General features: G+C 44.7%; 1 protein-coding gene across 5 annotated transcripts; it reads left to right on the plus strand.

Moving 5' to 3' along the window:
- Positions 1-481: 481 nt before the first annotated feature.
- RAB29 (RAB29, member RAS oncogene family) lies at positions 482-7655 on the plus strand. Of its 5 annotated transcripts, none has more exons than XM_015069954.3 (6): positions 482-498; positions 918-1166; positions 4139-4210; positions 4894-5075; positions 5370-5491; positions 5785-7655. In XM_015069954.3, the coding sequence occupies exons 2-6, from the start codon at positions 1043-1045 to the stop codon at positions 5894-5896; spliced, it is 612 nt and encodes a 203-aa protein (XP_014925440.1). In that variant the 5' UTR covers positions 482-498; positions 918-1042; the 3' UTR covers positions 5897-7655. The 5 variants fall into 5 exon arrangements, with proteins under 5 accessions (XP_014925440.1, XP_014925438.1, XP_014925439.1 ...); XM_015069952.3 differs by lacking the exon at positions 482-498 and adding an exon at positions 508-632; XM_015069953.3 differs by lacking the exon at positions 482-498 and adding an exon at positions 514-606.
- Positions 7656-15774: the final 8119 nt, after the last annotated feature.

Consider the following 15774-nt stretch of genomic DNA (forward strand, 5'->3'; position numbering starts at 1 on the left):
ACTGACATTTAATGGCATAAGTTTTTCTAAGGGTCAGTCTCTTGATCAAATGTCCCTGAACTTGACTTATCCTAGCCACATGGCAAATGAAAGAGCTAGCCTTCCTGTTCCTAAGATACTGGAGATTTGTCTGTGTGATCAAAGAAACAGCAAATGGACTTCGCTGGGAGCATGAGGGATGAGGCTGGAACTTCTATTAGTTGAATCATTTATGGAATCTATGGAACAATTTTTAACCTTTGTTCCATAAAACCTTTAAAGATAATGGGAAATCTGGGGACGGAATGAGGCAGGTGAGATCGTGTGGAATAAATCGCCTCTGAAGGATCTTTTCCATTCCAGGCTTACTATAAAGTAAGATCCCGAACCACCGAAGAGGTTTGAAAGCCTTGAAACTTTGTGCAGCGTTTCAAAAAACAAAAAAAGTGCATAAACTACCTTTCCCAGGAGGCCTCGCGGGGCACTCTCCGCTCTCCTCTAGTTTCTCTTCGCCTCGAGGTAAGCTGGGGAATGTAGTGCCCCAAGCCGCCCTGCACGTGACGCGTGCGGAGGAAGACAAGGGGCCCCGCGCCGCCCTAGGCGGTCCAGGGTCCCCGGGGTCTAAGTGTGAGCAGCTCCTTGCCCGGAATTTGGTTTGTGCAGGGCGGGGAGGGCCCCCGTCGTCTGGCCCCATCCGTGTAAGCGCTAGCCCGGGTTCTCCCGCTGGTGCTGCTCCGGGGAAGTCCCCGTGGGCGAGGCACCGCTGGGTCCCGTCCAGTTTCTGGGCAGCCCGGTGCGGGGGGGTCAGGGGGTTGGGGAAGGTGCGAACAGCCCGGGGGCTCGGAACTCGCGCCCTGCGCCCCACCCAGGCTGCGGCCGCACGGGGAGGAAGCGCGTCTAGGTTGAGTGCAAAGTTTCCCTTTTTGCTTTCTCTTCAGAGCCGCTCCAGCGGGCGGTCTTCGGTTTGTGGGGGTCCGGAACCGAAGGAGTTAAAACAAGCGACTCCCCCCCCCCCCCCCCCCACTCCACTGGCCGCCTCCCTCACCAGTCCAGCCCGCCAGCCATGGGCGGACGCGATCACCTGTTCAAAGTGCTGGTGGTGGGGGACGCCGCGGTGGGCAAGACGTCCCTGGTGCAGCGATACTCCCAGGACAGCTTCAACAAACATTACAAGTCCACGGTGGGAGGTGAGACGTCGCCGCGGGGGCGGGACGGACCCCTGCGGGTGGGGAGCCGGGGGCTTCGAGCCCTCAAGGCCCTTCCTCCGTCAGGAAGTAGGTGTCTGGGATCTTGGAGCGAGTAACTGCCCGGTGTTTGATTTGCACGTTTCTCTTGGGTTTCCCCAGTGAGGTTCACCCAGCCTGAGCTGACTGCCGGGGAAGAGATTGGGCGAAGGTGTGAAGAGGAGGAATGGGGAAGGGTGGATGAGAAAATGCGCAATTGTTGCGTTTCCCCCCCGGGAACTGTGAACTCCGGTCTCCTGCAACCTTCCAGGCGGTCATGGGCAAATTCGTGTCATCAGCAGAGGCCGCTGGGACCCCCACCCCCACTCCTCCTACCTGGGAGGCCCGGTTGGGTGCCGGCTGGGGCTCTTGGCCTGCCTCTCCCAGGAGTTCCAGGCAGCTGATGAAGGAACAGAAAGGTGTTTAATCTGGCCTTAAAGGATGCTAGTGTGTGTGTGTGTGATTAATAATTTTTAAAAATTTATTTACTTTGAGAGAGACAGAGCAGGGTAGGCGCAGAGAGAGAGGGAGAGAGAGAATCCCAAGCGGGCTCCCTCTGTCAGCGCAGAGCCCCCTTCAGAGAACTGCTAGATCATCACCTGAGCTGAGATCAAGAGTTGGATGCTTCACCTTAAGGCTGAGCCACCCAGGCGCCCCTAGAATCCCAGCTTTGTTTGGGGGTGCCTACCTGGGAGGGCCCCTGGCCCCCACAGTCGGATGCTTATCCAGGCTGGTAAGCGGTGTGTATGTTTGTCCATGGAGTGCTTAAATAAAGGCAACCTAGAAATTCTTTAGGAAATCTGAAATATATGGATTATCTGGCCTCTCTTTCCACCCCTTTTTCTCTCAAACCGGGGAGGTGAAAAAGGAAGGGAACACAAAGGAGGTCATTCATTTGTTTCTAGGGACAGGCTTTGGACTCAACTTTTTTTTTTCCCCTCAGAGGGAGAACTGCCTTTGTGTTAGGTAGAAGGTGTTTAGCTGGGAACAGCTGGTGAAGGGGGAGAGTAACACAAGTAACACAACATTTATTCATTTATCTACATTAAGAGAACTCTTTTTTTTTTTTTTTTTTTTAAGGAAAAACCCTGCACTAATGTAAATACTGAAGATGGGTGCTGGTGTCCATTATGGAATTTAAAAAAATTAACAAGCATTAACACTACCATTAAAACATCCTCCTTGAGAACATCCAGCAAAATTTAGGGTTTATAAATTTTTTTTAATGTTCATCTATTTTTGACAGAGAGACAGAGTGCGAGTGGGGGAGGGGCAGAGAGAGAGAGAGAGAGAGAGACAGACAGACAGACAGAATCCAAAGCAGGCTCCAGGCTCTGAGCTGTCAGCACAGAGCCCGAGGCAGGACTCGAACTCATGACCTGAGCTGAAGTCAGACGCTTAACTGACTGAGCCACGCAGGTGCCCCGAAATTTAGGGTTTAAAGTTTCAAAAACTATTTCCTGACCATTTTGCCCCCTAACTCCTAAATAATATGAGGTCCCCTATTTCATGGATTTGGTTAAAAATACAGGGATGCCTGGGTAGCCCACTCGATTAAGCGTTCCACTCCTTCTCAGATCAGGTCGTGATCTCACCTACACTGATGGTGTAGAGCCTGCTTGGCATTCTGTCTCTCCTCTCTGCCCCTCCCCAACTTGTGAGCTCCTGCACCCGTGCTCTCTCTCCCTCTCTCAAAATCAATAAATAAAAATAAAACTTAAAAAAAAATATTTCGCTAATTAGTTTTTAGCAATTGCTCTGGTTTTCCTTTAGTAAAGAATAATTGGCTCCGGCTATATTTTTTTTTTCAGTAATTATTCTAAATTTCCCCTGGCTTTCATTTCTGTCACAGATGCGGGAAAATGTATCTCCAAATCTGGGAAATTATTCATTTTCTCTCCTTATCAAAAGGCTTTGGCCCCCTGGCAGACTCTTTCAGGCTTAGCTCCTGGAGTCTCAGCATCTACAGACTCCAGCACTGCTCTTAAAGCATCATCCATGCGGGGTCTTTCTTCTTCCTGGGAATCCTCTGGGACCCCTGCACTTTAGCCCATTCCTGCCCCAAATTCCTAGGGCCTTATGGAGGGTATAGAATTCCCCCCTCCCCCCGGGTGTGTTCTCCTCGTAATGCAATCGGATTAGAAACCAACAGTGAAATTGAATGTGGAAGATGCAAAAGCTACCCACATTTACCTCATTTCCCCCTTTTGCCCGATCATCCCTAAGGAAACCCCCTAGACCTCCCAGAAACTGTGTAGTTTGAGATCAGGAATGGTTTTCACAATTGCTCCCACCCTCCTGTCCCCCAGCCTGAGAGATGTAGTAACAAATCGATGAGTTTGTTGAGAGAATAAAAGCCGAAGACCCCTTCAGAGAGTGGTTATGAATTGTCTGTGCCAGGCGCACCTGGCTGTCTCCGTCAGAAGAGCATGTGACTCTTGATCTTGGGGTTGTGAGTTCAAGCCCCATGTTGGGGGGTAGGGTTTACTTAAAAAGATAATAATAGGGGTGCCTGGGTGGCTGAGTCGGTTAAGCATCTGACTTCAGCTCGGGTCATGATCTCACAGTTCATGGGCTCGAGCCCCTCATCGGGCTCTGTGCTGACAGCTCAGGGCCTGGAGCCTGCTTCGGATTCTGTGTCTCCCTCTCTCTCTGCCCCTCCCGCGCACTCTCTCTCTTTCTCTCTCTCAAAAAAAAAATAAATAAATAAAAATAAACACTTAAAAATTTTTTTTAAATAATAATAAATGTTAAAAAAAAAAAAAAAGAATTGTCTGTTCCATAGGTGTGGTGGACTCATCTCAGCCCATTGAGAGCTGAAAAGTAAATAGAAAGGATTAGAGTTGGGTGTCTCTAGTTGAAACTGCACATTTGATCCGGGTTTGTTCACGGGTTTTTTAAAGGTAAATCTTATTCGATTCTACGTGTATTTTCAGTGGATTTTGCTCTGAAGGTTCTCCAGTGGTCTGACTCAGAGGTGGTGCGGCTCCAGCTGTGGGATATTGCAGGTAGGCTGCAAAGATGCATTAGGAACAAAGGAAGAAATTTTGGTTGAATCAGCAAGCCCTCAGAAAAAGTGGGGTAGCAATCCCAGAAGGGCTTTTCTGGAACCAGAATGACTGGGTCGTTCAGAGGGTACATAAGATGAGTCGCTGTAGATGTTTTCTGTAGGTGTTTTGCCCTGGATAAACGTAGGGCCTTTTCTCTGTGGGTGGAGCAGCTGGCAGGGTGGTGGATTCTCCAGACCATAGGTGGGCGCTCTCACAGCAGACGGAGGGTGCTTTTTCCAGCGTTTCCGCTGACCTTGGTGAGAAACCAGATCCCCAGAAAATAGAGACAATAATAATAATAGCTGACTTTTACTGTATACCAAGCACTTTCCTCAGCATTTTAGATTCAATGACTTGTTAATCCTCATAGCAACCCTGTGATCAAAGCTACTGTTTTTATCCCCGCTCTGCAGATGAGAAATCTGAAGCGCTGAAAGCTTGACTTGGCCAAAGTCATGCAGATAGGAAATGACAGAGCGGGGATTTGGACTTGGGCGGTCTGGGTACAGAATCTGGACTCGGCCACAGTGCCTACTGCCCTGTCCCCCCACAGTGAAGACACGAAGGGCAGGGTATGGGGGGGGGGGGTTGAGACTAGTTGTTAGCATCACGTTTTCAACAGCTCCCTTCTTTCCTCCCAGGGCAGGAGCGCTTCACCTCCATGACACGACTATACTATCGGGATGCCTCCGCCTGTGTTATTATGTTCGATGTCACCAACGCCACAACCTTCACCAACAGCCAGAGATGGAAACAGGACTTGGACAGCAAGCTCACGCTGCCTAATGGAGAGCCCGTGCCCTGCCTGCTCTTGGCCAACAAAGTATGTGGTTAATCTAGGAAAATGGCCCCTGGCCTCTCTCTGTGGTCAGAGAGTAAGCATGTCTAAAATGCTCTCTGATTCCAGGCATCCATTTCCCCTTCTCAAATCATCTCAAAATCATCTCTACCTCTTTTCAAGGGATGCTGGGACTTTCTTTGGGGAGAATGTTGACTAGATTTTAGATGCTGGTGCTCTTAGCCATTGGTGGAAAGGTTTTAAATCCGCAACTATCTGAGCAGTGTTCCTACTCTCAGGAAGTTTATGGTGTTGCCTTTTATGTACTCTCGTTGCCAGTGTGATCTGTCCCCCTGGGCAGTGAGCCGAGACCAAGTTGACCGGTTCAGTAAAGAGAATGGTTTCACAGGTTGGACAGAAACATCGGTCAAGGAGAACAAAAATATTAACGAGGCCATGAGGTGAGTAGCTCATGTTGTTCTGGGGTTAGACACACAGATTTACCTGTCTTCTGCCGCCGCTCCCTGCCTTGGACCCTCTTTCCTTGTTTCTGAACGAACAAGAACAGACTGAGCTGCTGGAATCCCAGCTTCGGAAGGTCAGGGATGCTGTCCTTTCTCCTGAGATAACTGGGGACAAAGGGGCATTTAAGGTTGTGGCTTTACCGAATGCCATCTGGTGATAAGGCAGACAGTTGTATGCCATTCCTCCCTTTCCTCCACCCAGTTTATCAGGATTTTTATTTGTTTTTTAGAGTCCTCATTGAAAAGATGATGAGCAATTCCAGAGAAGATATGTCTTTGTCCACCCAAGGGGACTACATCAATCTGCAGACCAAGCCCTCCTCCAGCTGGGCGTGCTGCTAGTAGTTTTTGGCTTGTTTCCCTCCCACTGTCAGGAGGTCTCTTCATCCCTTTCCCTTGGTTGCCCACCCAGCAATCTCATGTGCATTTGAACTGTCTCCTGCCAGCTGTCCTGGAAGGACCATCATCACTAAGGAAAGCCTGGGACTCAAATGCATCTCTGCATCTCTCACAGGTGGGCTCCCACTCGCTGCTGGCTGCCGTGACTCAGTTGGCACCTTCTGTGTAAGAAAGCTCATCTTATCTCTCCATTTGGGATCCGGGATTTTGTGGGAAGCGTTGGAAATCGGCACCTGTGATCAGAATCCCCACCTGTTTTTCACGTTCATTTTCCCATTTGATGTATGTTGATATCTCAACCTGATAGGACTTCAGATTTCGAGGAAAATGAGAGCAAAGGGCATTTCCCAAATTCATCGTAGGTTATCGCTGTCAGATTCTTCCTGTCTTGGACTTTGAATTTCAACCTCTGATTCCAAGATGCACAGGAGTGCGGCTGGATATCCATGGGTTTGGGGCTACAGGAGGTAACGCAAAAGTCACTGTATTTTTGAAGCTTCTAAAGTCATAACTGGCTTTCTCTTACCTTGGCTTCAAGAATAGTCAAGCTTTTAAACTACTTATTGTGTGTGGTGAGAGCATTTCTTTCCCCCAAAGGAATCAATTGTCACGTTAGAGTTTTTCAGTATCTCACTACCAGCGGGGTGGGAGCGGGGTTAGCAGGTATTCTGGGTTGGTGTCCTGACGTGTAACACTGCACATGACATCAGTTGGCCATGGTGCCCTGAAATAGGTCTGTTCCGCACGGCTCGGGGAGTCTGAATGGAAGAGGGAAAGGTTAATAGAACAAAATCCTGTGGGGCAACTTGCTTCTGAGCACTTTGGGTGCCTAGCACTTAACAGCCTTAAGAAACAAATTTTATGTACAGACCTTTGCCTGAGGGGACTGAGTAGATAGACAGAAAATCTTTAAGTAATTTAAGTGCTAAATCGGGTAGAGTTTTTAGTATCAAATCACTTCTAGACAGCTTAATTTGTTAAATTCTCACAGGATGGTGATTTATAACTTACCCAAAGTTATGAATATTCTTAATGAACTCAGAGGCCTAGAATTTTTTGAAAGACACTTATTTAGATAAGTAAGCATCCTAAGTAAGCAACTCCCAAATCTGACCAATCAGAACCACTTGGGAAGTTTGTTTAAAAAAACATTTTTTTTAAATAAGGTGTTTATTTTATGTTTTAAGATTTCTCAAACCCACTGAATCAAAATTTCCTGGGGTGGAGCCTGGGAATTTGTTGTTTTTCAAAGCTACCCGGATAATTTGACTAGCCTGGTTTGGAAAGCATCACTGGGGAGTTTGGTAAAGATGTACAGACCCAGGCATTCCCTATATAAATGCCCCTGGGCACCCCTGTGCTCTGTTAGCTCTCCAGGTGATTCTAATATACACCAGACTTTGGAAACTACTGTCTTAAGAGAATGATCAGAGGCCAAATATCAGAAAGAGAATGGGAGCCAGACTTTCAGTGGTTGGTTGGTTGGTTGGTTTTTAATACCAAGTATTATCACTTGTGCATAGTCTCTTAAGACCGTGAAGTTCTCTTTTGTATTACCCTTTTAAAATAATGGGTTTTTATTACAACGATTCTGAAGGTATTAGTGGAGTAACTAATTCCCTTTATGTGAAAAGAAAATTGATTATCATTTGCCGGTTTGAACCTCTGCAAAGTCACAAATAAAGGTGAAATAAGTCTTGTATTCATGGTAGTTATTCTCCTTTGAAGTGAGTTTGTTAAAGTGCCATTTTATACTGATGAATAATTCAAGAGTATTGTGGAAGTGGAGATTTTATTTTTTAAACACCTTTAAAAAACGTAGGTAAATGTTTATTCTGTCTATTAATTTACAGGTATCCATCGCCTAATACCAATTCAGTACTTGATGTAACATTCCAAATACTGCTTGGAAATGTGACCATTATAAAAAAAAAAAAACAACAAAAAACATTGAATATGTTTTCTTTTCCCATGTGCTGACTCAAGAGTTACCTGCTTTTTCAAGCATTGCTCGAGGCTGGCCTGCCAGTCCTTCTGGATTTTTTTCTTAAGTGGTGAACATTAAAGGGCTGAAACTAATTAAAGAAGAAATTGAAATGTAACTAATTCCTCTGTATGTCCTATCCATAAAGAAAAGGGAAATCAACTAAGATTTTTTAAAAAGACGGAGATGTTTACATGAATTAGAATTAGAATTATACTAAAAATAATTATATCCTGTCATTGGGATGCTACATGTTGGTACAATTGCTAGGAACATGGATATTGTTGTAGCCCTTCCCTAGAGAACTTTCCATATTTGAGACAAGATGCCCCTCCAACCACTCAGCTGGTTTTTGGACAGAACGAAAACATAAGCATGTCCTGTGGAGTGTTTTTAAGAGACCCAAGGAAGGGCTGAGAACAGAGCTGTGGACCTGTGACTGCCCTGGTTTTGGACTTTGAACAGAATAACTGAGTGACCAAACAAATAGAGAAAAAGAGATCACAGGTCAAGGAAGGCCCCACCACAGTAAGTGACGGTTTGCCCTTTCGTTACTGCTAATGAGCCAGAATTACTCCCAAGATGATTTCCCCAATTCATTTGCCCTAGCTATTGCTAAGATATGTTTGGGGTCCTCATTTTTTCCTGTCATCTCCAGAGTTAACTCTTCTTTGCGTGGTCTGTCTTCTGTCCTCAGAACTCTGTCCCATCTAACAGGAGGCCTTTCCTGTGTGTTGCTGTTCATTTGTAAGCAATAGTCTGCTTTTGACATGATCTAAGGCTATGGTTGGAAGATGTAGAAATCTCCATGGTATTCTGTAAGATCCAGTGGCAGATTGCCCAAGGGAGTGAACCTCAGTGCCTTTTTCCCTCTGCCATCTTGGTTCACTGTATAGGAAGAGGCTTCAGCTATGTAAGTGACTCATTTATTAAAGCCAAATAATCCCCAAGGCTGCAGGTAGGAATAAGTGGGAAACCACTAGAAAGTGATGTGTGTTGGAAAGTACTCCATGTATTTTTGATCCCGCTGTAAATACCTGAGACTCAAGAATATGTCTATATATGGCCTTCGTTGGTGGAACAGCTCTGCTTTTTCTTTGACTTTCAAGCCTAATTTGAATTCTCTCAAATTTTGTCTGCAGAGTTTCAGTATATAACGGTATGGTTCTGTATTAGCATTCTCCTGGAAAACACAACTAATAGGAGCTATATGCATATGTAAAGGGATTTATTATAAGGAACTGACGTGTGCAGCTATGGAGCCTGGCAAGTCCAACATATGCAGAGTTGACGTTCCAGTTCAAGTCCCAAGGCTGTTAGTTAGGCTGTAATAGCTGATGATATTCCTGCTTGGAAGCCATCAGACAGGAGAATTCTGTCTCACTCAGCAGAGGGTCAACCTTATGTTGTATTTAGGCCCTCAACTGATTGGACGAGGCCCATCCACATTACGGAGGGTAAGATGCTCTACTCAGTCTACTGATTTCAGTGTTAATCTCATCCAAAAACACCCTCACAGAAACACCTAGAATGATGGTTAACCAAATATCTGGGCACTCCGTTGCCTAGTCAAATTGACAAATTAACTATCACATACACTTCACAGGACTTCATTAGGCGATGGTAGTGTTTTAATACCTTTTCTTCGTACTCAACTTTGATTTACACCCAAAGTCTATGTGATTAGGAACTAACTACACATTAATGAGAATAAAGAGGAGAAAGCACGTAGGAAGAGCAAGGACAGAGAGTCGGCATTTATGATGTATCATGACGTGAGAAGGGCAGCCCAGTAGCACCAACTACTAATGTCTAAGGTGTAAACTCTTCCCCAAGCTCTGAGTTGTATATGCTTCTTAAACTATCTCTGAAATAAGAAAGCAAACAGTTCTTCACATTTTATGTTTGAGAGAACAAATGTCTCAAAATCTGAATGACTGACAGGCAGCCAGTTGAATTTGTCATAAAGTCAAGACAACTTCATGTCTTTGAATTTCCCATCTCCATTCTATCATTTAGGTTTCTGGGAAACATTTGACCCGAAAAACCTGTTTTAGAAAATAAGCCCAGGGGTACCTGGCTGGTTCAGTGGGTGAATCCTACAACTCTTGATCTTGGGGTGGTGGGTTTGAGTCCTACATTGGGTGTAGAGATTGCCTGAAAATTTTCAAAAAATATTTAAAAATTTTTTTTAATGATTATTTAGTTTTGAGAGAGAGAGAGAGAGAGACAGCATGAGCGAGGGGCAGAGAGAGAGGGAAACACAAAATCCGAAGCAGGTTCCAGGCTCTGAGCTGTCAGTACAGAGCTGGATGCGGGGCTCGAACTCACAAACCGTGTGAGATCATGACCTAAGCCGAAGTCGGACGCCTAACCAACTGAGCCACCCAGGTGCTCCGAAAATTTGAAAAATCTTGAAAAAGAAAAGGAACCCAGACATTTAGAGAAACAGAACTGATCCTTTTTGGGTTTGGAACTTCCGGTTTGTGTTAGCTTTTAAAACTATGTTCATGCATGGAGTAGAGACAATCACATTTCCATATTAAATTTGGGGACACATTAAGTGCAGTTTGAGTAGCATGCGGTGCACACATATCCTAAAATGTTTAATCAACAACTTCCATTTACTAAGGTATGTCACCCAAATGCAGTGACTGACATTTAATTTTGAGTATCAGCTATGTTATTTGCAAATACAGGGATTTTAACAGCCATTCCCTTCTCAACTGTTGCTGCCAGTAGCTAACATCTAAGTGCTGCTATAAGCCAAGTATTCCCCTAAGCACTTCACGTGGATTATTTTTATTTTTACAATGACCTATTATATATAAACAGGCACAAAAAATTTAGGCTTCGCCCAAGGTGGGACAGCTAGCAAGTGGCAAACTGATTTTTAGCCTTAAGCAGTGTGACTCCAGAAAATGGCCCTTTCCTATACAATACACTGCTTCTCATTTTTTATGTGTGTGTTTTGGTGGTGCCATCCTTGAGTTTTTTCCATACAACAAATGTTCAATATGCTAGCAATAAAGAGTAATTTATTAAATGGGCATACAGATTTTTTAATACTTTTTTTTTTTTTTTTTTTTAAGAGAGCTAGCGATAGGGCACCTGGGTGGCTCAGTCAGCTCAGGTCATGATCTCACGGTCCGTAGGGTTGAGCCCCGCATCGGGCTCTGCACGGACAGCGTGGAGCCTGCTTGGGATTCTCTCTCGTGCTCTCTCTCCACCCTTCCCCCACTCATGCTCTCTCTCTCTCTCTCTCTCTCTCAAAATAAATAAGTAAACATTAAAAAAATTAACAATCGAGAGAGGGAGGACACGGGAGCAGGGAAGAGGGGCAGAAGGAGAGAGAAAGCATCTCAAGCAGGCTTAACACTCAGCACGGAACCTGACAAGGGGGCTCGATCACATGACCCTGGGATCATGACCCAAGGGGAAATTAAGAGTCTGATGCTCAACTGACTGAGCCACCGGGCGCCCCCAGATTTTTTAATACTTTTATCATGATAAAAGTTAAATCTCATTAAGGAAAATGAAGAAGAAAACTCCAATCCACCCATAGTCCCCGCAACTCAAACAAAACCTCTGTTTACAGAAATCCACCCAACCTTATCTCTTAATACTCTCTATTTAAAAAAAAAAAAAATATTTTTAATGTTTATTATTTTTTTTTTAACGTTTATTTATTTTTGAGACAGAGAGAGACAGAGCATGAACGGGGGAGGGTCAGAGAGAGAGGGAGACACAGAATCCGAAACAGGCTCCGGGCTCTGAGCTGTCAGCACAGAGCCCGACGTGGGGCTTGAACTCACAGACCGCGAGATCGTGACCTGAGCCGAAGTCGGACGCTCAACCGACTGAGCCACCCAGGCGCCCCAATGTTTATTTATTTTTGATAGAGAGAGAGAGAGAGACAGAGCATGAGCATGAGCAGGGGAGGGGCAGAGAGAGAGGGAGATGTAGAATCTGAAGCAGGCTCCAGGCTTTGAGCTGTCAGCACAGAGCCCAATGCCCAATGTGGGGCTTGAACTCACAGACATGAGATCATGACCTGAGCTGAAGTTGGATGCTTATCCAACTGAACCACCCAGGCGCCCTTTGAACAGTCTTTAAAGTAGAGAGGAAGTTAGAAGTCTGGAGCAGAAGAAATCTACACAAGAAAATGAATTTAAATGTTTAAATTGACTTTGCCCCAATCTTTTTCTGACTTTGATCTGTGGGCAAAGGAGCAGCCTCCTTAACCATGAACTTAACCTCCAAGGTTACTCAGCCTCTGGGGTTGTAGAAAGACTAAGCAGACACACAGCTCTTCTGTCCCATCCTTTCTTATGAGTATGATGGAGCAGAGAGTCAGAAGATTGGAGATGGAAGTTTAAAAAAAAAAAAAAAAAAAAAGCCTGGGAGAACTTTTCTTTAACTTCCTTCCAGGGTCTTCAAAGACAGGTCTCTTTCTGTGCTCCTGTGGTCGGCAGAAATAATGTCTGTCTTTAGAGCTAGTTGGATGACTTTCATGAGGTCACAGAACTAAAAGTGCCCAGCACAGAGTAAGTGCTCAAAATTTGTTATAAATCTCCCAGCTATTATAGTTTAGCCTTGAAGGAAATGCGTTTTTGTCGGGGACAGGGAAGAGTCATCAGCTGGCCACCTGGCACTCCCACTTCTTAGTGTCTTAAACACTAAGTGGAGAAGAAAAGGCTGCTTCCCAAAACATAACTAAAATCATAGGGAAATTAAGCATTGATTTAAAAGGCCATTAAATCTCATTTCCAGGGAAAAGGAATTACTGTCATTACTGTTTCCTTAGCTTTTTTGTTTTCCTAGTTTTTCATAGTTTTATTATGTATATTGTCCCTTCAGCGTTATCTGACAGTGCTTCTAAAGTCTAGCCTATCATATGATATCTTTCTTCAGTTTCCAGCAAACTGATTGTGGTTGTGACATGTGCCCAGGGCAGAGCATTTGGGGATGGACAAGAGGGAACTCACCTTGGAGACTTCATTCCAGGCTCTCCTGGCAGACAGGGAGACAGTGCTGGGGCTCTTGAAGGCAGAATTCAGTACTTGTCCACAAAAAAGTAAAGTAGAAGTTCCAATCTTCAGTTACTTTCTTCTTAAGAGACAGTGTTTGTTGAAATACTTAGTGAATGAACAAGCAAGCGGAGGAAGATGTTAGCTAAAGCTGAGGTGAGGAGAGAGTAGGGTATGACTCTTACCTTGGAAGAAGAGTCTTTGTTGAGTGACCCATCTGTCAGTTGGTCTTGAACTCAACTAGAAGGGCACGGCCTGGAAACCTGTCCTGAGATTTCCACCTGCCTGGACATGTTGACTATGGCCAGTTCCTTTCATTACCTAATAAATGAGTACCCAGAATTCCTCTGCCTCATCTTACAATACTAAATGAAGGTATTTTCTAAAATAATAGCAATCTGCCCTAATAAAACAACCCCCAACAAAGTCACTCATGATCACTGCACCACCCTAGTCTTGCACTGGCATTTTGACAATTGTATGTTTGACAGTAAACTTAGTCAAAACATATTCAGACACTGATGAGGATGCTTACTACCAAAAAAATAACGTTGGCAAGGATGTGGAGACACCCCTTGTGCACTGTTGGTGGGGATGTAAAACGGTGCAGTTGCTGTGGAAAACAGTATGGAGATTCCTCAAAAAGTGAAAACACGACCGTGAGGTTAGTAATTCTACTTCGGATGTACCCCAAAGAATTGAAAGCAGGGGCTCAAAAAGACCCTTGTACACCCATGTTCACAGCAGCATTGTTCACAATAATGAAAATCTGGAAGCAACCCAAGTGTCCACTGATTGTTGAATGGGTAAACAAAATGTGATATATGCATACATTGAAATATTATTCAGTGTTCAAAAAACAGAACATTTGGGGCTCCTGGGTGGCTCAGTTGGTTAAGCGTCCGACTCCTGATTTTGGTTCAGATCATGATCTCATGCCGGTGGAATCGAGCCCTCCTTGGGCTCCTAACTGACCTCGGTGCCTGCTTGGGATTCTCTCTCTCCCTCTCTCTCTACCCCTCTCCCCCTTCTCTCTCAAAATAAAGAAATAAACGTTTTAAAACCTGCCTTTAAAGGTAGAACATTTTTGGGGCGCCTGGGTGGTTCAGTTGGTTAAGCATCCGACTCTTGGTTTCGGCTCTGGTCATGATCTGCATGGTTCAGGGGTTGGAGCCCTGAGTCAGGCTCTGTGCTGACAGTGCGGGACCTACTTGGGATTCTCTCTCTCTCCCTTTGTCTGCCTCTCCTCCACTCGAACACGTGCTCTCTCTAATAAATAAAATAAAATAAAATAAAGTAAAAAAAGAACATTTTGATACACGCGAAAACATCAATGAACCTGGAAGACATGCTAAGTGAAATCAGTCCACAAAAGAACAAATACAATTCAATTCTACTTAGTAGTCGGATTCATAAAAACAAAGTAAAATGATAGGTGCCAAAGTCTGGGGAGAGAAGGAATGGAAATTAGTGTTCAACGGTACAGAGCTTCAGTTGAGGAAGATGAAAAGGTTCTGGAGATGGGTGGTGGTGATGGCTGTAAAACATTGTAAATGTACTTAATGCCATTGAACTATACACTTAAAAACAGTTAAAATAATGAATTTTATGTTTGTACTTTTTTACTATACACACACACACTCAGGGAAGAAAGGGTGGAGTGAGAGGCTAAAGAGAGAAGATAACTTGTTTAATGCTTCACTGGTGAGCTGTGCCATTCTCCTCCCTTAGAGAAGCCAGATTTTATATAAGGGGAGACTTTCACGAGGGAGACAGTGGTAGGTTGGTTTGTTTGTTTATAAAGTGTATCTTCAGTCGGTTATTAACAGGCTGCCTGTGGCAGGCATTGAAATCTTTTTTACCATGGTGAAGTAAACCCTAGTCATTCTCATAGGAATTCTGAGCTCTACTTCTGAGAATTTTAGGCATCCAACAAATATTTATGAATTTAAATGGAATGATCTGAGTTACCCTCAGTGGCTTGTCTGGAGTCTTCAGCCAACCTCATCCACTCTGACCCAGGGATAAGGTCACCTTTCAATAATTGAATTTTAACAAACACTTACTTACTGTGCGTGGGTGACTGTCCCAGGGGCTTTTCATATATTAACTCATTTAATCCTAATAACCCTATGAGGTTAAGTATCTTTGTTCCCCATTTTACACATGAGAAAACTGAGGCACAATGAGGTAAAGTTATACAACTACTAAGCTGTGGATCTGAGGTTCAAACCGAAACACGTTGTGGCCCCAGAGCTCACGCTTCTAATCATTAAGACCCTAAAGTAATGTCGGAGACCAGGACTCTAATGACCCTGAAATGGATCTCAAGGTCCAGAATGGAGAACAGAAATTGGGAGCCAAGTTATTCCTTGATTAAGATCCTGCCTCTCTGCTCCAACAGCGTTTGGACCCCGGAGGGCTAATGCTGAAGTCAGGGGAAGGGGTTTGTGCGTTTAAGGTCAAAAATTTTGAACCTATGGAATTTCCCTCCAATTCTGAAGCAGCCCCTTAGTGACGAATCAGCTACCTAGCCCACGGGTTTTGCTATTAGTGCAGTTTCTAGATGATCAAAGCAGGCGACACGAAACATCATTAAACTACCACTAAATGACATTGAATCCCGTATAAATCTTTTTTTCTAGTCGTTCCAAGATGCGACCTAAAACGAATCTGCAATCCTGGAGTGGAAACCAGGGGGCGGGCCAAACAGCGACCATTTTTGTTTTGCGGCCGTGCACTCTCAGAGCATCTTGACTAACAGGACCCCACGGAGGAGGCGGGGCCTATCAGTGCGCGGGGCGGGG

Source organism: Acinonyx jubatus, chromosome E4 (genome assembly GCF_027475565.1).
Source record: "Acinonyx jubatus isolate Ajub_Pintada_27869175 chromosome E4, VMU_Ajub_asm_v1.0, whole genome shotgun sequence".
NCBI lineage: Eukaryota > Metazoa > Chordata > Mammalia > Carnivora > Felidae > Acinonyx > Acinonyx jubatus.